This window comes from Lycorma delicatula, chromosome 10, assembly GCF_047948215.1.
Source record: "Lycorma delicatula isolate Av1 chromosome 10, ASM4794821v1, whole genome shotgun sequence".
In the NCBI taxonomy this organism is placed as follows: domain Eukaryota; kingdom Metazoa; phylum Arthropoda; class Insecta; order Hemiptera; family Fulgoridae; genus Lycorma; species Lycorma delicatula.
Window position 1 is genome coordinate 25631618 of NC_134464.1, and position 27549 is coordinate 25659166.

The window sequence follows — 27549 nt, forward strand, 5'->3', positions numbered from 1 at the left end:
ACCGTTTTCAAAATTTTTGTTAGTTTCTCCATGGTTCTCAAAACTTCAATGTTCACCACAAAACCTGTCCAAGATATTCTTAAAATTTGCTTATAGATCTACAGTTCAAATTCCTGTAGCTTTTCAAGAGATACAGAGTTCTGAGTCCATGCCTTAATTCCATAGAGAAGAATAGTGAAGACATAGCTTCTCACTAAATGAACTTTCAAAGTAATTCAAGCTCAAACCTCAGAGTTCCCTTTTTTCTTAATGAAATTTATTTGCTTTTTCTAAAGTAATTATGTAGTTATAAGAAAAAACAAATATTCAATTTTATTATTAATAAAATGGAACAAATGGAACTAAAATGGAACATTAACTCTATTTGTCACCATTTGCTCCATTTTAATTATTTTTTTTTAAATGAGCATTCTATTTTCACAAAGATTTTTGACAAACTGTTTTATTTGAATGATATCAGAACTAATAGAAATGGAGATGCTTATCCATTTCTGAATTAAAATTAACATTTTTCAGCCTCTTTATAATTTTGCCACAAATTTTTTCCTCAGGGGATTTTTAATTATATCAATGCAAATGAAATGAATGTAGTATCAATAAATAGATACCTTAGTTCACTTTTCTCTTATAGAAAATAGTATATAATAAATGCTTTTTTGGAATCCCCAGGATTGTTTCAAAAAGAGTAAACACTGAAAAGTTCAATTTAAAGAAATATATTTAATAAAAAAGATGCCTTAAACTAAATTTTTCTGCCAGCAGAAAATCAATTTAAAAACCTAATCAGTATTTACAGTCATAAAGAGCATTATAATAAACAACATTTTTATTTTATTTTTAACAAAATAATTAGATGCACAAAATAATACTTCTACAGAATGATCTAGTTAACAAATTCAGTAGTTTCCTCAACTGAAAGACTTAGGAATAAGAATCAGTGAAATATTGTATATAGTCATCAAATGATATCAAAATTAGCTTTTATGATATGCACACTGACGAAGTGTTCATACTTACTTAAGTGAGTAAGTGTAGTACAAATAATTCATCCAGGGGTATGATATCTACATAATTGGCATCCTGGTAATAACACTTCAGAAAATAAATAAAAATAACAACAATGTAAATATTCTTGTATTAATTATTGATTTAAAGAATTATTTGCACTTAGAATTATTTTCTATGGGAGAAAATGTATGATGTTATTACTGGATGTGTTTTACTGGGAGAATAAACATTAATTTGAATATTATAGATATGTTACCTCCAGCATAGGAGATGATAAACACCAACTGTTGTTACCAGCTTACTGACCAGTAAACCCTAACAAAATGGCTAAATCAAGCAGCCATACAAGCAGAATATAACTTCAGTGTGAATCCAGATGAATTTATTTGAAATTAGTCTTAATTTTTATCCATTAGTTACCCGTAAAACTTTTATAATGTATTTATAGACAATGACACCATATTTTAATTGATATTTTAACTAAGTTAATTTTTTACAGATGTATTCCACTTCATGTCCAAATATATTGTAAGGTCTAGATCTATATGAGCATAAGTACTTTATGTATATGTTCAGTGAACTATTGTAAATAAATAAATAAATTTTAAATTACGATCTATTATACATCATTCACAATAGCTTTATTATCATAACTACGTTTATTAGTTGTTTCAAGTTTTATCTGTTCTGCTGGTTTTTCCTTAGCCCATTCCTGCAGTTCACCAGATGCAAATGTACCATAAAATATAGCACCAGATAAATATATGGCACCAGCTATGAAAAATACTACCTGCCACTGAGACGCTTTCTGAAAACAAAAGAAATGTCAATAGAAAAATCTGATGTGGACACCACACTGACTTCCTTGCATGCCTGTTAAATTACAAGAGGTTATCTCTAACATAAAGACAGTTTATTGTAAAAAAATCTATTCTGAAAACTTTGGAAATATTTTTTATTTCTCTTAAAATACATACCTTACTACTACTTCTCTATACAATCGCCACATGAATTAAGACATTTATCATAGCGATACACTAGCTTCGATATACCCTCTTGAAACATCAGGAAAAAGAAGAGCCTGGTCGGAAATCGTTGAGCGACGATCTTTTCTGATTTCATCATCGACGCGTTTCAACAAGTTCATGGTGATTATCGAGGGTCTCTCCGGATGGTCTTCATCGTGCACGTTAATTCTGTTATTTCTAAAACTTTCCATCATTTTCGGACGTTTCATTCATTCATTACATTATCACCGTACACAGCAACCAACTGCCTATGAATTTCAGCCGGCTTAACGTTTTGATGGTTTAAAAAATATATGACTACGTATTTCACAGTCGGCGGCAACATCGACTTTCCAACTTATTTTATTACGTAATAACTCACACGCAATCATCAAAGAAATATCTTTTAGACAACAGTTTGTTGTGTTCATTACTAGCGTGGCCATGAACGACACTGGTTCGCCAACCTTAAGAAGAGAAATTTCCCAAGGTCTTTACTTTAGAGAGATCCCTCGTATATAAACACTTTTTTTAAAATGAAAAGTCCATAAAATTTTATTTCATTAATAACTTCTCATATTTTTTTATTTTTTTTATTGTTATTATTGAATTATTATTTATCGTAAAACCGTTTTACAATCAGAGGTTATAATTATTAATAAATATATTTAAATTTAAAAAAAGTTAAAAAAAAGAAAAGGAAATGAAGTCTGATTTGAACCGATGTGCCTTCTCCTTGTAAGATCCAAATATTTCATTAATTAAAATTTCATCACAACTCTAAATCATGATCACTTAATTTAAAATAAAATACATAATGAACTATTGTATTCTAAAGAATAACCAAAGAACATTTGAGAGAAAATCAAAAAATTATCATGAAAAATACTACTTTCATAAATCTTAGACAAACTGTTTCACCAAAACGACTTTTCATATTGGGAATGAGAATTTACAGTAGACTCAACTTTTTTTAATAATTTTTATTCAGAATGTTAAATTTAGTTTAAAAGGAATAAATATATTGATTTAAATTAACCTTCAGAATCCTGTATTGGTAACAATTACCAAATTTTTTCATGAAAGTTTTTTCAAAAGAGGAATTTATTTTTTCTCAAAAAAAAAATTAACTGAACAACAAAACAAAACCCTCATCCCTTAAGAGATAAGGAATTTATTTATTTCTTTGGGAAATTTATTTTAAATTTTACTGTTTGTAGTAGTGGAAAATTTTGTTTTCTCTAAAACATTTTCTTTGTTTCTAGTTTCAAACTGAATTTTCACTTGAGGAAAGGGAAAGAAACTGTAGTGTTGTATAAATTTCCTCTTGAGAAAATACACATTAAAAAACTACTATTATAACATACATTTCAGAGTTTCTAGAAACAGTGCATTCTAATAATAACTTTGACATTGTTAGCATGACCCTCAATGACGTTTTCCTTAAGCCTAGATAATCAATGGAAACTTGGATCATGGCTACCATGGAACTTTAATCAATAGAAACTTAAAACTTCTAAAGCAGCTGTGAAATGGCATGAAGTCTTAATGGTCAGAAAACTAGCTACAGCAGCATTGTATGAATACATACAGTCTCATACACTAGTACAGAGAAATCCAATATTCATACACATCAAAATTTAAGTTACTATAATTAGTATAGTTGAAAAAGTTCTACCAGCTACTGCAAGATAGCACTATTGGTACTAACAACCATAAACATAGACGCCATTGTGATGTGGATTGATCATACGATGCTTGTAGTAGTGCTTTTTTTATTGCTTGGTTAACATGTCGTTTTCCCAAGAGCAACAAATTTCATTATTGAACATTATTTTCAAGTCGTTCTTATGTACATGTTGTATACGAATTTCATGGGAAATAACTGGATGTGGCCTATCAATTTGACCATAACATAATTAATTGCTTGTTTTAGAGAATGAAAATCAGTTGCAGACAAGAAGAGAACTGGGAGACCTACTGATGCTAAGCTGAGGTTAAGAATGTAATGCAGCATTTGCCTTCAAAAAGCTTGAGAGACTATCAGCGAACTCTCCGATTTCATATGAAAGTGCTCAGAGAGCGATGAAGCAGTTACACTTTCATGCATATCATGTTCACAGTGTTGAGGAATTGAAGGAGCCAGATAAAGAAAAGTGCATAGTATACTGTACATGGTTTTGGTCATTTGTTGCCAAACATTGAATTGTAGAGCTTGAATGTTTTCTTTACTGATGAGGCATGGTTTCACCTTATTGGCTATGTGAACAGTCAAGACACTAGAATTTGGTCAACTGAAGATTCACATGTGTTACATGAAAACCTTTTACACTCTCAGAAAATGGGAGTGTGGTGTGTCGTCTAATAGCGGGACCCATTTTCTTTGAAGTATAGTGAACAGTGTTGTGTACCAAGACATCATTACACAGTTTATTGCGCTTCTTGAAGATGATGAACATGATTGTTGGTTCCAACAGGACAGAGCCATATGTCACACATCTAATGAAACAGTGCATTTCTTGCATGAGTTTTTTGGCGAGTGTATAATCTCTATAGGATTATGGGCCCAACATTCACTCGATTTGACATCTCCAGATTTCTTCCTGTAGGGTTATCTTAAAGGAAAGGTCTATAAAAACAGGCCACACACAGTAACTAAAGATGAACATAACAATGCAGATTAACAACATCAGTATATATGTGCTCCACAAAATAGACTCAAATATGGTAAAAAGAGTTTGTATAAGCATTACTGATTGAGGCAGCCGTTTTGAGCATATGTTTGTGAATTTAAATATTATTATTTAATGTCTCATTTTTTTTTATTATTATGTACATGAGTTTTGATCTCTCTGTATTTAACTACAAAAAGACTGTAATTGTTTCTTTTGATTGACTGGATTTTATTCCTCTGTGATTCCTTCCTGATTTCAAAAATGAAAATTAATAGGAAAACATTTTGAAACCGCTTGAAAAATCAAGTAAAAATCATAGGAAGCATTCGATATGTTAATGAAAAAATATATATATATATTTCCAGGCTGTGTTCACTTTAAAGTTTAAACACACTTTAAAAGTATGAATTTAAGTAGTACGTATCCCTATATTTTCTGTAACAAATAACCTTAGTTTCAAGAATTTCTGTGGAGTATCTAGTGCCCCAACAAATGTCTTGTAAGGAGATTGACAGGGTCATCTATAATATATATATATTCCTGAAACAGAAATAAATTAATTAGAATTCAAAATAAATCTCACCTTATCAGTAACCACAAAACCAGTAATAAGTGGGCTCACTATGCCGGGCAATGTAGCAAACGTATTCGAGAAACCCATTAGAACACTGGCATGTTGTGGTGCTAAATCTAGATGATTGACACTGTAAAATTAGAATTAAATTAATGTTATACTATGTAAGCTGTAGTAAATTACCGCTAAAATCAATTTATTATAGCTACATGCCTTCTATTTCAATATAAAAAATTCATATGATATAATAAATATTATTATTTTAATATTAGTTTAATTGAGAGACACATCTTTAAAAAATAAAAAACCTACTTCAAAGAAATACCTTAAAAAATAAAAAATAATATTTTTCAATTCCCGTATTTTGATTTTTAGAAATTCAACTGAAATTAAAAACAACCCACCAATAACTTTACAAAATTATTATATTGTTGGAACTTTAAAAAGTAGAAATTTAAAGAAGAATTGAAAAAGTTAGAATTTTCTATTCTACTTTTAATATGAATAGTCAAATATAAAACATTATCAATATAAAATAAGCCATTAGATATATTTATATTCTTCATAAAAATAAGAAATGAATGCGGAAAAATAATGTAAAGATTGCTCTTTAGCATAAGCTAAGATCCCACTCCTGGAATTCAAAAATATATATTCCTTTTTTACCCTGTGTTTTCTAAATAATTTTCTTGAATTTTCATATGAAAATATCCTTTGAAATATCGGAGTAAGAGATACATATATAATCTAAACAGAACAAACTATACAACAGTGAAAACAAGTAAGTGAAAAATAACTTTAAATAGTCTTTATAGGCAATGTAATTTTTCCCTCCAAAAACCATTCATTGATTTTACCACTTAGGATAAAAATCCCCATCAGAGAAACTTCCTCTACACAAGTGAAAAATTAATCATAAAAATCAATCCGTTTTCAGCGAAGAGTCTGGCTTGAACAAAAAAAAAAAAGAAAAAAGCTGACACCAGTTGTAGGAGTTTCCTGTCCCGCGGCTTTTTCCTAATGCACGGCTTACACACACATACACTCATGATTTAATTAAAAATATTTATCATTTTATTTAAATATAATATTTTTTATTATTTAATTCAATGATTCTAACTAAAGCGCGCGCACTACCGTATTTCATTCGCGCGGGTGAAACGGTACTAGCGGCCACATTAAATCAATTTTTACGGTTTAAATATTATTCATTTATTTAATTCTACCGCTCACCTGTGACGTCACAACATAACAGTATAACCACTTAGCCACTAGTTTATTTAGAACATTCTTTATTATGGGGATGCGACTTTGCAAAAAACTGTTTTTGTAAATATTATTATTTTTTAATTGTTAACAAATGTGCCTAAGAAAAATAATACCTTAATTACGCGAAATCTCGAGATGATGACCTCCTTTACAGCCTCACCCCCTTGACCTTTTTTAAGTTGAAAATTGAATGGCATCACTGGTCCATTTATAGAAATAATCTGACTAAGTTTGGTCAAAATCGGTCCAGTAGTTCGGGGATGTAAGGAGTGCAACATCGAACACACACACGGGCGCGTACACACGAACATCCGGAAAATTTCCATTCAGTTTTTGGGGTTTCTTAGGTTCAAAACGTCAAGATCCGGTGAAAACCGCATATGCCCAAATTGGATCGACTACAATACTTTCCCTTCTAAAGCAATAGACGGAAAAGTAAAAATAATAATAATAATTCACACTGGTTGAATTGAGAATTTTCTCTTTTTTTAAATGTTGTTAAGAAGGATTCTCACACAATTAGTAAGGTTAATATAAGAAATGCTCTAAGAGAATAAAGTAAAGGATCTTTTAAATTTGAACTTTAGTTTTAATTTTACAGTAGGAAAATTTGTTTTTGGCAGAAGATTTAGTTAAAAATACTCAATAATTCTTGCAAATCTATACATGTACTTTCACCTTCAATTAGAAAAGTAATGAATTATTAAATCATAATGTACAGTTGAATATAATTGTATACAATATGTTCGGAAAGTCGCTGTGCTGTATGCTTTAGAATTATGTGGTGCGTTCTGTTCTATCGGTGTTAGGTTTGTTGCCCTGTGGATTCGTTCACCGTTGTTCAATAATAAACCTAAGACGTCAGTTGTTGAGTTGTGATTGAACGTGCTTCGTTTCGTGTTGTTTAGTTTATCGGATCAGTATTTGCGAGAAAAGTAATGGTTCTTCAGTAGAGGAACGTATTTTTCTTGTTAAATTTCGTGAAGATGACAGTATGTTGATTTAGTGAAGTACAACTTTACTGAAAAGTTTCCAAATATTCCTCCTGTTCCTCACCACAATTCAATTTCAACTCTTATCGAAAAATGTCGAACAACAGGCTTTGTTGAAGACGCTGACCGAAGTAGAAAACAAACTAAACAAACAGATGTTGCTTGATATTTCGGACGCTACGGGCGAAAGTACATCAAAGTCAATGCGTAAGTTAGCACAGCAGCAAGATATCGGACTTGCTACCATACATAAAGCAGTAAGAAAAGAACTGAAATTTATCTCTTACAAAGTAATGTCTGTTCAAGAACTGAAACCTACAGATCATGCCAAAAGACTAAATTATTGTCAATGGTTTAAACTTTTTATTGGCCAAAATTCCGTAGGTATCTTCGACATTACGTTTTTTACTGATGAAGCGTAGTTTGATCTGGGTGAGTATATTAATTCATAAAATACACGACTGTAGTTATTAATTAACATCCGTGAATTACACGAACATTTTTTACATGAAGCGAAAATTGGAGCCGAGTCGGTGTGAGTAGAAGGCGCATTGTTTATCCAATCTTTTTTTTGAAAATTCAATTACAGTGGTCGTTATTAACTGCTGCATTAACTCAGTGCTATTTTAACCTCATTAGTCAGTTAACAGAAGTGGAAATCAACCACGGTTGGTTCCAACAAGATGGCCACAATGCACACATGGTCAATGACTTTTTACGAAATGTCTTTAGGGAACGAATCATTCTGAAGAGTTTGTAGCCTCCAAATCGCCCGATCTGACTCCCCCAGATTACTTTTTATGGACAGCAGCGAAACAAGCAGCGTATCGCAACAGACCACGCACGACTGACGAACTAGAAACCGCAATAATGGCATATGTAGTAGACATTCCAGTACATCAGCTGGTTAAGTGTTTCAAAACAAACTGAAACGTGTGCAATATTGTATTAATGTTGGAGGAGGTCATTTTCAATACCTTTTATAAACTGTTTCAGTTATTGTAATATCCGTTTCTATAAAACAATAAAATAAAAATAGAATGTAATAATTAAGAAAGTTTCGTCATTACGGTTCCATAATTTCAATGGACAGCAACTTTCCGAACATCCTGTAGAATGGAACTTTCTACTACTTTTTTTTTTTTTTTTTACCTTTTTTTCTGTTTAGCCTCCGGATCCACCGAAAGGTATTACTTCAGAAGATGAATGAGAAAGATATGTATGAATGTAAATGAAAAGTAGTCTTGTACAGTATCAGGTCAACCATTCCTGAGACTTGAGGACACCAAAGAACAGCGGTATCCACACTGTGCTTTATATCTACTGTTTAATAAGTCGGATCATTTATATTTAATTACTAATATTGATTGAACTATTACGCATTTTTTTTTTCTATGGTTTAATTGATTTTTGCATTTGTAATAAAAAAAAAATTAATAATAATAATAACCTTACAAATATTTGATATTTTTTTAATAACATTATAAATCTAATTAAATTTAAAAAAATTGGAAAATCAGTGGTGAAGGAAATTAAAGAAATCAAGACATAAAAATTTGTTTATGTTAATAAATATTTCTGTTTATATTATTAATATTTTAAAAACAAGACTAAAATTGTAATTAAATTTTTATTTAAAAGTCAAGATTGTTAAAATTTGAAAAGCCATCACATTTTTGTCATTAAGAAAATTTGAAGATAATTTGAATGAAAGTTAATCATTCTTTTCAACAATTAAATAATTATTAATAGAGTTTATTTATCAGAAAAATATTGTACTTTTTAAATAAATCTCAAAAGTTAAATTATCTCTTTATTGTATTTCTTCCAAGTTAAAGAAATAATTCCCTAATGTGATTTTAACTGATTGTTGTAATACCCTATTAAAACAATAAATTAGATCTAATGCAATATAAATACATTAACATAAGAAAAAATTTTTATTACTATTTTCAAACACAACCATCTGTAAAGTAAATATAATAAATGTATGTTTTTCAAACATAGATAAACTTTCCATCATAAAAAATGTGATGAAACCATGTATCACAATGAAAAATGTGATTGATTTATATATAATGACTTCATAAGAATGCATCTTTTTATATGTATATAATCTAACATATTTATAATTAAAGAAATATAACCAATTTGTAACATAGGTTTCATATTAATATGCAATTAAATCTTTCTGAATGTTATTAAATTAAAAAAAAGTAAATGTAAAAAATATTTACCCAAAGGCCGGCCAGGCAAATGCACCAAGACCAACAGCCAGCACAAGACATATTATAACACCTGTAGGTGTTAAAAGATATCCAGCTAATACCATGAAAATTGTTTGGCTAATAAATGCTGAACAGTTGAACACTTTCCTAACCTGAAAATAAAAATGAAAAAAAGCATATCAAAATAATAATTCAAAACTAACATAGATATGAATAAACGAGAAGAAAGAATTAAATTAACCCTAAATATTAATGAAAAAAATAAATACAATATGAAAGGATTATTTAAATTTAGGCACTCAAATTATAGAAGATAAAATTATCAGTAATTTTATTTTTTAAATAAATGTCTCATGCATGGATATGGAAAATATCTATTTCTATTTATTTTTTTCTGAACCAGTTTATAAATGTATTGGCCTCAATTTTATTAAACTATTACCTCAACCCTAGGTTACCCTAGACCTTAACTACCAGAAAAAAATAGAATCTCTTCAGTAGTATACCAAAATTCACATCCTATGTAGTATAGCTATTGGTCCCCAAATCCTTGGCATAAATTCTGTCAAGTCAAAATCAACAATGGTCAGTCAAGTCAAAACCCACAGAACAGCCAGGGATCATAAATAAATAAAAGGTATAAAAATGAGAAAAGGATAATTTATGTACAAAAGAACCATGAAACAAGACAAATAACCAGCCCAAAGGAGTGTTCAAAATCAATTCATATGTAATTAATTAGTCAAACCAGCCATAATTTCAAGGAAAGTAGTAATATCATAATTCACAATGGAAGCAGCACGTTTTCTTCTCTTATACAATGTATAAATACCTGGGTTGTTTGGAAAGTTATCAGCCTGACACAAAAGTGGCACATATATTATGATATTATAAAGACTATGTACGGGTCAAGAATGATTCTTTAGGTGGCATACTGTGAAGTTTCAGACGCAAGCTTTAGTTGCTTGTTTGTGCTACTCATGTAAAGCAAACCAGTTCAGAAATTTTCTCAGGAATTTATGAAATTGAAATTCAAGCTGTTATACGGTATTATCTTTTAAAAGGTTTAATCCAGATGGACATATAAAAATAGCAAGAATCCATTTTAAAGATTCTTATTTTCAATGGTAAAAAAGTGGGCTCCTGAATTTAAATGAGATTGTACATCCATTCAAAATGGAAAAATGCTCAGGACTCCCAAAAAGTGCTACAACAGATAAATCATCTCAAAAATCCAAAATGATTTTAAATGATATATTAAATGACATATTAAATGATTGCTGACTGAAAATACATTAGCTTACTGACATTTTAATTTATATTTAAATTCTTTTATTTCGATTTAAGTTCTTTTAATTAAATTTAAATTCTTACATTCACATTTAAATTCTTTTACCACCTAGTTCAGAATCTTAAGATAAGACATATCTTATGTTAAGTTTTCATGAAATTACTTTTGTGAGATCCCACATCTTCAGCCATGATTGAAGTCTTATCTCAACATTCTGTACTAGGTGGTTTATTTAATAGTATTTAATTATAATTTAATAGAACAGAGGAATAAAATGAATCTTAAAAATATTATCAGTATAATAATTATAATCTTTGTATCGAGGAATTAATTAAAAATTTACCCTGCATTACTGAAATCCACATTTTTTAATGTATCCTCATCCCAATTACTGAGGATTTTTTTGTTTATATATTTATTTTTTACCACTGTGTTTTTTCAATATCTTCTACAATTTTTTTGTAGGCATAAAATTCATTTTTGAATATTAATATTGGAGACAATTAAAATTTTATGTTTTTAAATGGAAATGTATTGAATTAGTTTTTTGTCAATATATTATTTAATTTTTTTGAATGACAGTAGAGTTAATGATAAAAATATCATGATTTAAAAATATTACTATGCAGTAATGAACTGAAAGTAATTTTTTACTTTCAGATCATTAAAAAAATATAATTATTTCTATTAAGTTATTATTTTTATTATTCTTTATCCTTTATCTAAGAACATACTTGTTTATGTAATTTCTGAACATAGCGTTTTTATAATTGTTTGTACTTCCACCCTTTTATATTCAAAAAATTCAAAATTGGTTGTACGTAAATGCTTAGCTTACAGATTAACTTAATTTTTAATTAATAATTCTATTTCTTTTACTTGTTTTGAATAAGCCTTTTTCTCTTTTATTTTTATTATTTTGGGTTTTATTATCCCTATTTATTCTTTCTGTAAGAGACTCATTGCATCCTTTAATTGCATCATAAGATTAAATTTTGTGTTATTTCTACTAAACTAAAATATGTTTTTGATTTTTTGAACAATGTAGCTGTTTAGATCAATCAACATCTAGTAGTCAAGCTGTTCCAAATTAATCAACATGAGATTATTTGTGAGAAAGCATAAATAAAACGCTTAAAATAATTAATACAGTACCATGGTTGTAGAGAGAATATTTTTGTTACGAAGATTATCGGCTAATCGACCAGCAAACTGCATTATTATTGCCATTACCAAATAAGGTAATGATGATGCAAAACCAGCTGACTGCAGATCAAAATTTAAAGTATCTGTGAACAATAGACAAGTTTACTTGAAAAATCTGCTATTAAAAAAATTACTAATACTTTTTGTATGGGGAAGTTACTTATTTATATAGTAATGTTTTTTTTTCTTTCTGATTTATAATATAAACTACATAAGATTGCATCCTGGCTCTTTAAACTCAATTTTTGTGTAAAAAAAGTATGTTTATTTTATTAACCTGCTGTTAATTGTTTAGCTTTGACAGAAATTAAAATACATGAAAAGCAAGATATTATCATTTTATTTTTACCACCTCTTACTATAAAGGTACCATTCAAAATTATTCAGGTAACTGACAAAGCTAAATAAACAGCAACTAATAGATAAAATAAAGATGAGCAAAGAGATATGTATTTATAGATCTTTCTAAACTACTCAAACATAGCATTCACTCTATCTTATTGACTGACTGCCTAATAAAGTAATATAACAGAACTCCCAACTAAGTGACAACTTTCTAGCCTTGGTTGATCTTCAGTCTTAACTTTTAATTACAACTTAAGTTTAAAAAAAATATATTAATGAAGTAATAATAATATTCAATATAAAAGTAAACAGAAAATAGTTATTAATTTAAAAATCCTTTCAATTGATTACTTCTACATCTGATCATAGATTGAATGTAGTCAGATTTCATATTTAGGTTTGAGAATGTTAAAACAGTATATCAAATATTAAGATTTGAAATAAATAATATATCTTAATGTAATACTGACTTAAATATATTATCTTCTCATAAGCAATTTGTAGTTAATCATTTTATGTTTGAATTTAAATTTGTAAATACATTTTTTTTTTATTTATACATCAATCAATGATAATATTTTAGCAGCAATCAATGTTAATAATAGTAACTATAATTGATTTCTGTATTTTTTTTATTCTGTAACTGTAAAAAACTACCCACATAAAATATAATTTTTTGTGGTTCTAATATGTTCAGATATTTTTTGAAACTTTCATTACCTTCTAATAATATATTTGATATTGATATAGATGTTTATATATATATATATATATATATCGAATATGTATATTCGATAATAATAAATAAAGTATTTGGCCTATCTTGAGAGAAGTATCCCACAAGGAAACATACTTTTCCAGTAAAAAATAAAGAATAACGTTTACATAAACAAAGGCCTACCGTATCCAGTAATCTAAGTATAATTGCAGAAAGATTTTCCCTAAACTTACATTCTAAATATATTGTACTATTTTATGTCAAGTGGTTGTAAATAAATTAAGCAAAAATTTCACTTGAAAATTTTTTCTTAATAACTCAATTACTATTCAACAATTCATTTTACACAACTTGGTAAATCCAATAAAAAGTTCCTTATTTTTGGTAAAAATATAATCAAGATATGGTATAATACAAATAATATAGTATGAAATTTTAGACCATAAGAAAAAAAATCCAGGATTGAAACCCAAAACCTTTCAAATGAAAGTCAAGTATTTTATCATTTTTTACTTCCATGTACAACGTAAAGGATGTTTTGTAATTGCAAAAAATTCTGGTTTTCAGATTTCAATTGAAATATCCATTTTGACCATCCCTGAATCCATTTTGACTAGTTTCAGTGTGACGTCTGTACGTATGTATTTTGCATATCTCAAAAACTATTAGCCGTAAAATGTTGAAATTTTGTATTTAGGACTATTGTAACATCTATTTGCCACCTCCCCTTTTGACTACAATCGACTGGGCCAAAATGTGTATACAGTCAGACCACTAAATAAATTTGGATTTTGGATTTTTTCTTAACTGCAGTAATACGCCCTCATTGAGAGCTTTTTAACGATATATCATAAGTGGTACTTATTTTCATTGATTCCAGAGTTATAGCCAATAAAATTTTAATTAATAAAATATTTGGATCTTACAAGGGGATGGCACATCGGTTCGAATTCAACTTCATACAATTATATTTTTTTTTTAACTTTTTTTTTTTTAATTTAAATATATTTTTATTAATAATTATTAACCTCTGTAAAAAAAATTTAATAATAAATAATAAATCAATAATAACAATACAAAAAAGATATGAAAAAAAATCAGTTATTAGTGAAATAAAATTTTATGTACTTTTCATTTTAATTAAAAATTTTTTACAGAGATTAATGATTATTAATAAATCAATATATTTAAATTAAAAAAAAAAATTTTTTAAATAAATATGTATATGAAGTCGGATTCAAACTGATGCATGCATAGCTACAAATCTGACATGTTTTCACTTAAACCACATAATTACTCGAGCGACGTGAAACAAAATTAAAATATAAAATGCTGATAGGGATTCTGCAAAAAAACCTGATGCAATGTGGTGTACACCTTCTTTCTTTCCTGTTTAGCCTCCGGTAACTACCGTTTAGATAATTCTTCAGAGGATGAATGAAGATGTTATGTATGAGTGTAAATGAAGTGTATGTAGTCTTGTACATTCTCAGTTCGACCATTCCTGAGATGTGTGGTTAATTGAAACCCAACCACCAAAGAACACCGGTATCCACAATCTAGTATTCAAATCCGTGTAAAAATAGCTGGCTTTACTAGGATTTGAACGCTGGAACTCTCGACTTCCAAATCAGATGATTTGGGAAGACGCGTTCACCACTAGACCAACCCGGTGGGTCAATGTGGTGTACACCACAATGCAATTGTGTAACTGTCCACTTTATTAAAGAATTGGAGGATCGTATCTCACTTTCAAATGAAATAAGTTTAAATAAAGTGCAGCAAAAAATGTTATATGTAATTTAATAGGTGTACAAGGAAGTCATGTGGTGTCCACACCAGATTTTTCATATAGATAGCTGGAACAGAAGCTAGATTATAAATCTTAAGAAAACAACAAATTTAATAAATAAAATGTTTTCAAAACCTTCATCACTTTCAATTACAATTGAGAATTTTGCTACATACAAACATAAAACTTATATAAAGTAAAATCCGTTACAGAATTTATTCGTTAGAGATGACATTAATATTATTGTTGCTGTCAAAGAATGTTCTTTACTAACAGTTAATATGGCTCAATATTCCAATAAAGAAGTTTCTGTAATTAAAAACAAAATCAAAATTTGTAGCCTATTGATTTTTAAAAAAAGTATAAGTGGCTCACCCACCATACCTTTCATAAAAGTCGGTAACTGAGTTAGAAGTGTATAAAAGCCCCAATTCTCACAGAAATGAGCACTAACAACAGCCCAAACTGGCATCGAGGTAGCAATTTTCTTCCAAGGATGTACAATCTAAAAAGAAAAAACAAATTAATAGGAAAGAAAACTAAATGAAATTAAATTAAGGTTCAATAAAAACACTATCAGTCGCTATTTCTGTGATTAATTCTCTTCCCTCCCCCAAAAACATGAATTTTTTGACCAGATGAAATGTGAACTAGAAATTGAAAAACAAGAAAATGTAAAATTGTTTACTATTTCTACTCTTTAGCTGGTACACTGCCAAAAAGCAACTGGTGTTGAGGGCTAGTTACTAACACACTCAAATAAGGCTTATTAAAGGACAGGAGTTATAGAGAAAAAAAAAATCTGAATAAGAAAATTACTATGAGATATGGAATAAGGAATATCAAAACTTCAAAAGAAGTTGAAGTTCAAAACAAGTAATGGCTCCAGTAGGTATGACATAATAGGATAAAATCCAAAATGAAAGAATGATATAATTAATTAATATACACAAAAACCCGCTTATCAACAATTGAATTCAATGCATTCAAGCGCTTTTGAAATTAAATTCCATCTTCAGGAACTCTCTTATCCACCCTATTTATATGAGTTCCTGAAGATTGAATTTAATTTCAAAAGCACTTGAATGCATCAAATTCAATTGCTGGTAAGTCGTTTTTTGTGTGTATTAACTATAATTATATAATTCCATGCTTAACACAATTATTATTGAAAGAATGATACTCTATTAGAACCCTCTAACAAATTTAGTTGAGAAAAGAGAATTGAAGTGATCTGGGTCTATGGTATGAATTTCAGTTCAGAGAAAGACTACTTGAATAATGAAAGCTGTTTCAGAGGGAAGAGTCAGCCAAGGTAAATTTTCTGACTGAGAAGGTAGTCTAACAAAATACTTCAAGAGGTAAAATTAAAAAAAAGAACTTTTTAGTAACTTTTGTAGAAACACTTTCCTCAGATATGTTTGTTTTAAATGCAAAATATACTTTTGTTCAGTGGTAAAATTATTTTTTAATATTTAGCCCTCTCTCTAAAATTCATTATAGCTAAAAACTTCAAGAGATAAAAAGTGAAAGAAAATTGAATTTCTCAACACTTTCTTAGGGAAAATTAATGAACCATGAATCTAATGAATGATTATATTAATTCAGTGAATTTTAGATATGCTGCCAATTTCTAAACCCTACAAAACTTTCTTCAACCTAGTAAAAGAGAAATAACAGACATTGTAGCAACATGAAAGTATTGTAAAGAAATATGAGCATATTGAATACTACATAGTATTACTCGTATGAATACTACATTTACTTTTAAACTAAACTATATGATTTATTATAACTTTACTGTAATTATTACTAACCTCTGAATTTTGATGAGTACTCATTGATTCTTGTATGTATTTTAACTCTTCTGGACTAATACTGGTATCATCAGCTGGATCATTTTCAACCAATTTCCACCAAATTGCACACCAAATTAGTGCTACAAAACCTAAAACATGATAGGTGCTTTAGAAATTTTCTAATAATAGTAACATTAGGGTCTTGTGTAAAACACAACCTAGAATAAATATGCATAACACCCAGTGACAAAATAAAATAATAATTTTATTTCTAACTGAAGTCATCAGTCTTACTGGTTTTCTCAGTACTTCAGTCACATTTTTTTAGTAAGCAAATGTGTTAAATATCTGTCATAAAATTACCCAAAGTAAATGCTATGAAAAGAGTAGCATACCATTCAGGAACTAATTCAAAACTAGAGAAATTCAAGCCAACTTTACACCCAGAAAGTGATGGCAAATATTTTCTGGGACCAAAAATTCTCATACTCATTGATTGCATATCAAATGAAATCTATGGTGTAGATTTGACAAATAAATATGTTAATAATCAGACAGGGGCTAGATTAAACTCTAGCTTCTTGAAAACTTCTTAATTATTAATTAACCCTTGTAAATATCCATTATACTCCCAGGATAAAAACTTTACGCTATTTTCTGTATTAATCAACATAGTGAGATGACTGCAGTGGCAATCACACTTTCATCTATACTGATGAAACTTCAGTTAATTCTGAAGTAGTATGGGAGTAATGCCATGATTTGCTTACACTCTGACCACAATAAATTAGAGCTGCAGTAGATGATACCAGGTCACCTATACAGTGTAAATATATAATATACACCAATAAAAGAACTGATGTGCTTACAAAGAAGGGAGAATCTCTTCCCATCATAATCTCTGAGATCTTTTCTACAGTAGATTAATTTACAAAAAGAATAGAAATTCTTAGTCATTCCCTTTACGATGAGTACACAAGTAATAAAAAAATTCCTGAGAAAGTCTGGGAAAGATGGTTATTTACCACTCTAAAAATCTCTTTTAAACTTGTCCATCGAGATGGATAAAATAACTTGAGGAAGGTTCCATTCTTCACTGCTGGACATGGACCATTCTGGAAGCACGAAAGTACAATTCCTTTATCTAGGATGACATTCTATATACAGTTCAACATCAGTTTACAGATTCCAAAATACATCATTCATACATTACTGAATCCTTGAACAGTTCCTGAATATTAAGTCTTTTGGGAAGTATCAACATTTCTAACCTGGTTGAGAAGATTCTGGAGTACGTTAGAGTCACTAAGATTTACTAGATTAGTTCCTGTGGGAATGCACAAAAACCGTTACAGTAAACATTCCTTCATTGTACCATCTCCTTTCCAAAATAAATAATGCAACTATGAAGATTTTTAAATTTGGTGATTTTAATATTTGAGGATAAAATATTTCTCTACATCAACATATATGTAACACTTATTCACATAGTACATTACAAAGTGACTACACTTTGTAATCTTCATAAAGATCTTTACAAATTATTTTATGATCAAAACTGCGCTATTTAAATTATAGTAAATATTATGTAGTAACTGTTTTACTAGAAAATTTTAAATAATAGAAATATTATTTTTACATTTAAATAAATGTACAATTTAGAACAGAATTTACCGTACCAGTAATATAGAAAACAAAGGCCCATCCCCAGTACTTGGCAATCAGTCCACAAACTGGCATTACTACCACAGTTCCAACAAAACTACCTGAGAATGCCAAAGATGCCATTTGTGATCTTTCAGATATTGGTGCCCACTTTGCCCACACAGCATGAATACACGGGTATGTAACCCCCTGAAAAGAAACAGTAAATTATAACAGAAAATCAGATGAATTAATAAAGAAAATTCTAAAATTATAGTTAAAGCAATCTTAATCACAAAAAAGATAGTGTGACAATAAGTGATTGATATCTTGGCCAGATCAGTTTGATTTGAACCAGTTTATCTTCTATGATTTTTTTTTAATGACTAATTTTCCATATAAACTTGAAGCTTCTGCATTGGAATATGAATTTGAAATTTTGTAGCATATGAAAAATGCCATATCTGACTGGGATTTGAACCCAGGACCTCCAGATGAAAGGCCAAGATGCTACCACTCCCTATTTCTACTTGATATTATTGATAACATTTAATATGAGTCCTTTTTTTTTAATTCTTATGTACAAGCTTATGTATCTCTCCAGTTTATGATAAAGATATAAAAATCTTTGTATGAAACTGTGCGCTTCACAGTTCCAGTGGCATGGTGTTTGGCTGCTGTGCATATGCTCACATGAGGCTGCGAGGGAAAGAGAGCACTGTTGCTCCCGCAGTGCTGACCCTGGCATGCTGGTGGAAGGTAGTTTTTTTACTCCATGTGTGTATGGAACGTTCCTTACTTGTTCCCTTTTCTAGTTTAGTCAGTGGAAGGAATATGAAAGTGGTTTAGTTGTTTTTTCAGTAGTGATCAAGAGATGGCAGAAAGCAAGGACTCTTTGATTGCCAAATCTGTCCAAGAACACGCTGGAAGGGCGGAAGAGAAGGTAAACTAGTAAAACCTAATTATGTATTTGTTTCTGTTTACATAAAAATTTTAATTAAGCACCATTGGACTATAATATTTTGAAGCAGACATTTTATTAAGTTATTATCTAATAATACTAAAAAATGTTATTTGTATTGACATTTTATTATTTATTTGGTAAACTAAATACGGTTTTTAAGCACAATGTGCATAAAAACCCTTTTACCCTTTCCCCTTTTCCCCTCTCCCCATTTCCCTTTTCCCATCTTCATTTTTACCATAACCCCTTTCTCCATCCCTTTTCCCATCGCCATATCCCTCCTTTTCCTCCCCTTCCCCCATTTATCTTTCCATTATTTCCCTTTCACCATTTCTCTTCCCATATTTTCCTCCTTTACCCTTCCCTTCCTTTACCCCATTTTCCCCTTCTTTCCTTTTGCCTTTTTCAATGTTTCCCTTTTCCAATTTTTCCCTCTTTCCCTTAGGAAATCTATCAAAAATAGCATAAGAAGCAGAAGAGAAAAAGTAGACTGAAAGGAAAAGAAAAACACCAGACAAAAGTGCTGTGATATTTTGATGGAGGAAACTGAAAGAAAAGTTTATGAAGTGAAGAAAATCAAGAGATATAAATGGAAATGTATCATGAATGGCCCAATCTAGAGAAACCTGGAAAATAGGAACCAATGAAGTATTGTAAGTACTTAATATAATACAGTGAAAATATATTCAAAAAATTAAGTGTCATTTTAACATATAATATTAAATTGGCCTTAATTTCCAATATAAAACAAGCTTTTGTTCTGTGGAACATCAAACATGCAGTTTCTGTTGACAGAAGTTAAATGAATACATTAGACATTCAAATAAAGTAACTTACCTCAAAAAATCCTTCAATTATTCTTAATACAACTAGAAGGTACACACTAATATTAGCAAGTAAAGGGGTGATCAGTGTCAATAAAGCAGTACTAAAAACACCGATTACATATACGGTAGCACCTCCATAACGAGCACCCATCCATCCTCCCAATAACTGCGTAAAAATGTAACCGTAGAAAAATGAGCTCAAAACAAGACCTTGTATCTTTGAGTCCCAGTCAAAATCTCGCTCCTGAATTAAAAAAAATACACAAACCATAAATAAAGAATAAAACCACAAAATATAATTTACTAGAGAACAAATTTAAAATTTTTAGAATATATGACACTTATAGTAAATTGTGTATACCTAAAATTCATAATTATTTATGATTATTATTATCTTTTCTGACCGCACAGGATCACTTTAGTCAGTCAATTATCCAAGTCTCTTTGATGGGACTGTTTGGTTCTTGTAGTCCTCCAATACTTTTTCAAATGTTCTGATCTTTGTGCACTTTCTAGTGTTGAAAATGTTCATGTTGTGAGTTTTTTCTTGTGAGTATGAAGTGAGTGTTTTTTTTCTTGATTTTCTTGTTTAATTTTCTCTCATCTGGTTTCTTATGGTATAAGGCCGATTTCCTACAGATCCTCTCTTATTTCTCTGATCCATATGCATCCTGTCTTGATATTCTTCAAGTCGAGATTGTACTGTACAAGCTGTTTCAGAAGTCTTGAATCTTGCATCTTCATGATATGTTCAAAGAATCCTAGTCTCCTCTTACACGTGGCATCAGTAATTGGTTTTAACTCATTGTACACCACTTTGTTGGGCAGAATCCACCACTGCCTGTCTTTCTGGTACTCTATATTGATGCAATTTATGATTATAAATACAATCATCAGTATAAAGAGTATTTAGCAAACATCATTACCATCAACTGTTGTACAAATTTAAAGCACTAGAGAAATGTTTGACAGTTATCCTACCAAGCATTATAGAATTGAGTCTAGTCTTACCACAGAATAGAGGCTAATTGCATATAATCGTGATTACAGTTCTTAATTTATTGAATTATAAAATAGTGGTCAGTTATTCCTAGCTTATCAAATCCAGAGTTTGGAATAATGATAAATATTCGTACAGAATAGTGGCCACTCCACTTCACATTATTGAAATAAAAATGTATATTGCAGAGCTCACTATGTTATAACAAGCACTAGTTAGCCAGGTAATCAGAAATGTAATCATTATACATAATATAAAAAACTAAACCCCTGCATGTATATTAGAGCATATAACAAGAATTTATCAAAAAGATCAGTTCAGCTAAGTACAAACTGGGATTCTTTTTGATCAGAGTTGTTGTGAAAGTGTTTTGTAATACTTTTTCACTCATATCAAATTACCAACGTAGCACGTTCATCTCTAAACTAGTTTAATGAGCCTTTCGAGAAGCATACATTTTGTAATCATTTTTTTTTCTTTTGTGATTAAAGGAAAGTGAACTTATTTTTTCTTCTTAATCATGGTAATCATCAGATTTCAAATTCCACAAATAGAAGTAAAAATAAATTGCAAACTTTCTTGCAATTTATTGAATTTAGTAAAAAAGTCATAAAACCACTTTCTTGTTTAATTCAATAATGAAGCCTGCCAGTCCTTCCTAACAACTTCAGTTTCAGCATGATAACTAATTTCACTTATCACTTATGATGGGTATGATAGACCTTTATCTGATTTAATAAAGTCACAAACCATCAAGTCAAATTAGTTAATCTATTGTTTTTTCTCACTCATTATAGTTCCCTACAGCTTGAAATTAAATGTTTAACTAAATGTGTGTAAAGATCAATATTTGCACTTTTCAGGGGTGAAAGAGAATAAGCCTATGTTCAGGCTTAGGATTTGCAGATTAAAGATGAGTATGAGAGAAACACAACGATATTCTTTCAACTTATTCTGATATATAAGTGTTTAGTAACTACGAGGGCTATTCAGAAAGTAAGGAACGTTTTGGAATTTTAAAAAACCAAGTACAAGAAAAACTTTTTATTATATACATGTAAAAGAGGGACTAAAATACTACTTTTCAATATAATCACCATACAAATTCAGGCACTTATCATAGCGGTGGACAAACTTTAAAATTCCTGTGTCATAGAATTCTGCCGCCTGTGATCTCAACCACTCAGTGACGCGTACTTGGAGCTCTGTGACGGTAGCCTAGCTTCTGTGAAATAATTTCAAACAATAAAGTCCGTGAAACTTATGGGAAACATGGAGAAAGCTCAGTTATTGTGAAACGGCGGTTTTCACAAATCTTTTCGTCAACTTTAGAGACCAGATCGTCAGTCACAATGCTCGGATGTCCACTCTTCTGTTTATCGTGAACGTTTGTTCAGCCATTTTTAAACTGAATGCACCACTTCCTGACAAAACGTTCACTCATTACGTTGTTCCCGTACACTTCCCGATGAATTTCTATTGGTTTTAAGTTTTTTGCCAACAAAAACGAATAACAGACCGCACCTCACAACTGACGGGATTTTCGATTGCAGCACACGTTTCAAATTTGTATATTAAAAAAAACGGGCAGTCCGGAGATGTTCCCGTTGTCACGGCTGGACGCTGACTGAGGTGCCGGGAATGGAATGGAATGGAATGCAAAGTTGGCAGGAGTCTATTACTCCCTACTTTATCGCAGAACCTGGACAGAGTCCCTTGCTGCTGGATCATTCTAATCGGGCTTGTTTTTAAAAGGGTTATTTTTTAATCTCGGATCTAATTTTTCAAGTTTTGTCTATTATTATTTTAGTGAATTTAAGACGGATTTAATTGCATTCCAATCCGTTGTTAAACCAGCGTTATCGAACCCATTTCATGGGCCGACCGCGGAAGGCTAGGCTTATAAAGCCTGTCCTCCCGACGTAATTCCCCTTCAGACCGTCCACTGAAGTCCTTTCGGTGCTAACTCTTTAATAGGCTAGCAGGAATACGCCACAACGGGGCACTAGCTATAAGGAGGGAGCAATGCGTCCCCTTTTCCGGAGGAGTCGCAATTGCTGGGATATTTTGTCTTACTGTAAGTTTTTTTAAATTTAGACCGCGTTTTTGTTTTATGCGCGACTTACCGTGTTTGACGTCTTCAAACTATATAACTCGCGAAAACTTTTCACTCGCGACCCCGGAAACGCGTCTGACGCACTATTCCATTTATGGCTCATGCGATATGGAGGCCCCTAAGCCTGGTTTGTCGATTTTCGGCTACCGCACCGCACCATCACGGTGGTTCGTCCAGTACGGCGTGAGGCCGCTTCCTTACAACTGTCGGAGTTGGGTCCTCTCGGCAGATGTCCCGAAGATGACTGTGTTCGGACACAGCCGCTCTCCCGAACAGTCTGCGCGCCTGCGCCACCCCCACCTCGGACACGGATTGAAATCTCGCATCAGAACGGAGAGTGGCGTTCCTGACGAACCACGGAGCTCCAAAGATCGTCCGCAACGCGATGTTTTGGACTGAGGTGCCGAGCACGATCACACCAATATATACGCGATTGGCGTGCGCCTAGCGGCGTCAAGTGGAACGTTCCTTACTTTTTGAATAGCCCTCGTACAGTATTGTATAAAAGAGAACATATAAACACTTCGGATAGAAATTTATCAAAAATAACACATAAACAAAATTTTATTTACCTTAATAACTGTACCATTAGATAATGTAACGTCATACACTGAATTCATTGCAACAATTGCAATACTTAAATTCACTCTTAAAGAGTAAATATTAAAAAATCCAAAGAATGCAAGTACAGCTACCATATGACGACGCTGTTCCCAAAATTTTAACCTCCATGGCATCTGTCTGAAACAAACTGTTATCGTACAGCATCACTAATTATATACATTATTTATATTTAATAATTAGCTGGAAATTAATAATAAATCTTACTATAATAGACAATTTTGGTTTTGGATATTAATGTTGAGGACAGATTTGTTGAACACCATAAAGAAATGAAGCCCTTTAATGATACTCATCTTAAAAACATTAGGAAACTGCTTCAGTATACATTCAAATAATATACTCTGATGATCATAGCAAACGAGAAAAACAAAGATTCAATTGCATTAATTGTACTAAATTCTTTGTAAATTATGTCAGACAGATGAACATTCACCCACAGATAAAAACACATAACAGACATTACAAATTAACATAGAATAAACCTTTGCTAATCAGCTTACAGGAATAAAATTCATGTATTAAGGCAGAAATTTGAAAATTTCATACTGATAAAAAACATTAGTTGTTAACAATCTTAAAAAATATGAAATTTACAATCACTAAATTTTACAAAACAATGAGTTAAATAAACAAATATAACACAGATTAAACAAATATATATATATATATATTATTTGACAGAATGGGTTTTCTAAATTTTTAAGTCACATGGTGTTTACAACTTTACTATGGAAGGAGCTGCAAAATGAACACTAAAAAAAATCTCTGAAGTATAATCATCTCCATGTAATTTGAAAGTGATTTATTTATAAACTAGTATCTCTGTCATGGTTTTACCCACGCTATATTGTCACTTGCGTTTCCTATCATGGTCAGGGTATGTTTAACCAATCAGGGCTCTGCCCTCTAGACCTCACTGTGTTGATTAAACTCACTTGTAAGAATAATAATGATAAACAAAAATTAAAGCCTCCTCAATTTATAAAAATTATCAGCATATTGTATTTTTTTTTTTCAGAGCAACAATTTGGTCAGTACAGTTTAAATATTCTGAAGAATGCGAGTTACAAAATTGTCTACCTCCATCTTCAGAGCAGTAGTTATAGCTGGTTACTAATCCTTTATACAGATAAAAATGTATTTTGCTTGGTTCTTAGTGTTACCTGACAAGCACCACTTAGAGGTAACCATATCCCGTTTCTCATTTTTTTAAATTTAATTTTTTAATCTATGACTTTTGGTTAGGTTACCGGAGGCAGGTGCAGCCTGTCACATCACACACACAATAACGGTGACAGGTGACCCAGCCACCCAGCCACCGGTGATGGTGGCTGGGTTTTTTCTTTTTATTTTAGTGGCTGTGTTGGTTAAGATGCTGTACCATACACCTCACACCCCTTAAAAAATTGAAATTCTAGAAAACCACAAAAATGATTTTACATATTAACCTGAAGAGCATGTACAATCCAAAATCGAGTGAATATATCATTTAGTATTGTTGGAAATGGGAAAAGTTTGAAATCATTCTTCAAATTTTCTACCTTTCTTCTCCCTTTCAAGTCGAATCTCAAGAAAACTTAAAATTGATTTTTAGATATTTATATGAAGATTGCAAACACAAAAAATGAAGCTGATATCTTAATTTGTTATTGAGAAAATAAAAAAAAGAGTAAATTGTAATGTTACCCCATTTTGACCGTTTACAGTTGGAATTTAAAAAAAATCTTCCTTAGTGTGCACTTATACCATAAGAAGAGCATGAATACAAATTTCAGAATTGAATTAACATTTTCTGAACATTAACTGAAGGAAAAAATCTTTTGCGATATTTACCCGGAAAGAACAACAGGGTTAAACAAAAATAACATAATAAAAATTAAGAAACGAATTTAACTTTAAATCAATAAATTAAAAAAACAACATAGAATAAATTTGTTACATTTTAAATATATAATAATAATTCAATAACGTGACAAAAAAGTTTCACATTCTATCAAAATACAAGCTGTGTAATCATAAATTTTAATATTTGTTCACAACACAACCTTTCACTCCGATTTGTGTTGTGTTGAATTTTGTCAATCCCTCTCATCCACACTAGTTTACACTGCGAGAAATAACATGTATAACAATCATTTATCATATATTTTTTTTTTACGCTTGGTACTTGAGTGGCCTTAATTTGTATGTCTACAGAAAACAAACTTCCACTGGAAGTTCCACTAGATTTCTTTAAATACCAATTTTGGAAATAATGATAGAGTGATAAATTATCTCAAAGTAATCTTATTAAAAAATCTATCATGTACAATAAAAATAGACTTTTAACAAGGAACTAGTTAAAGCACAATGAAACTTAGGAAAAATGTTTATTTTGGCATTTAATTTAATAGACTGAAGAAGGTGCACATGCGGGTGGTCATTTTTATTTATAATTGAAGGGGGAAAATTAGTATTTATGAATAAATCAAAAAATTGAATAAGTTCTAGAAAATTCATATATTTTCCCCCATTAGATAAACCCAATTTTTTGCTGACCATCTTATTAATAACAAACAATTCTGTATCTGCTATTCAGACAAATTTGGAAATAGTGGAAATCAAGAAATTTAATTCAAATAATAATAGTAAAGGTTTGGACATTTTGTGGAGATTTTATATATAAAAGTATAAAAGAATTCCCACTTGATCAATTTTTAGACAGAATTGAAGATGACACTCTTATAAAAGCAGCAACAGACGACAGCACATATTTACATAAAAATAGATATAATCGGAATGTATATAAATAATTTCAAATTCACTCTGTAATGTAACACTGGCTGGCCAGGTTACATGGTATAAATTTTCTAATTATTTTATTTTTAAATTTAATTTTAATTTTTAATTCTTAACTGACATCATATTTAAATATACGTAGTTATTTTATTTAATTGACTTCGTGTTTTGTATATATGATAGTAATTTTAATTTTTATTCTAAAAAAGAACATTTTTATGTTTGATATGTAATTTTATATAATTTATATACAACTGATGATGTAGGATCCTGTGAAAGTGCTATTGAAATAAATAAAAGAAAAAAATAAGGTAAATGTTATTTTATTTACTTTGTAATTTTATACTTGGGATGTTCAAGTTGGTTTTTGATTATAAAAAATACAGTACATTGGTACAGAGGAATATGGGTCTAAGTATTGACTTTAGAAAAAAAAAAAAATATATATATATATATATATAGTACATATAATAGAAATTATAATAGTAAATATAATAGACATTTTTTTAATTTAGACATTTATTTAATGTAATTTTATTTTAATATAAATTTAATTCTGTTATTTTTGTACTGAAAGAACAGAATTATGTACATTTTTGTACCCTTTCATTTGAACAATTCATTTGTACATTCAATTCAAACCGAGCTCACACAGCTCACAATTCACAGTTCATTAATTCAATTCACAATAG

The 27549-nt window shown here is 30.2% G+C and overlaps 1 protein-coding gene across 3 annotated transcripts in view; it reads right to left on the reverse strand.

Moving 5' to 3' along the window:
* Window positions 1-711: 711 nt before the first annotated feature.
* MFS9 (major facilitator superfamily transporter 9) overlaps window positions 712-27549 on the reverse strand; it is a 57541-nt gene continuing 30703 nt past the window's right edge. The window contains exons 2-10 of one of the 3 annotated variants that reach the window (XM_075377488.1): window positions 24028-24196; window positions 20350-20583; window positions 18584-18758; window positions 16923-17053; window positions 15490-15610; window positions 12200-12333; window positions 9763-9905; window positions 5274-5394; window positions 712-1816 (exon numbers count right to left, since the gene is read on the reverse strand). In XM_075377488.1, the coding sequence (XP_075233603.1) occupies window positions 1628-1816; window positions 5274-5394; window positions 9763-9905; window positions 12200-12333; window positions 15490-15610; window positions 16923-17053; window positions 18584-18758; window positions 20350-20583; window positions 24028-24196 (1417 nt within the window). In that variant the 3' untranslated portion in view covers window positions 712-1627. Of the gene's footprint in view, window positions 1817-5273; window positions 5395-9762; window positions 9906-12199; window positions 12334-15489; window positions 15611-16922; window positions 17054-18583; window positions 18759-20349; window positions 20584-22436; window positions 22791-24027; window positions 24207-27549 lie in introns of those variants that run through there. The other 2 variants (XM_075377489.1, XM_075377490.1) reach the window with 2 other exon arrangements.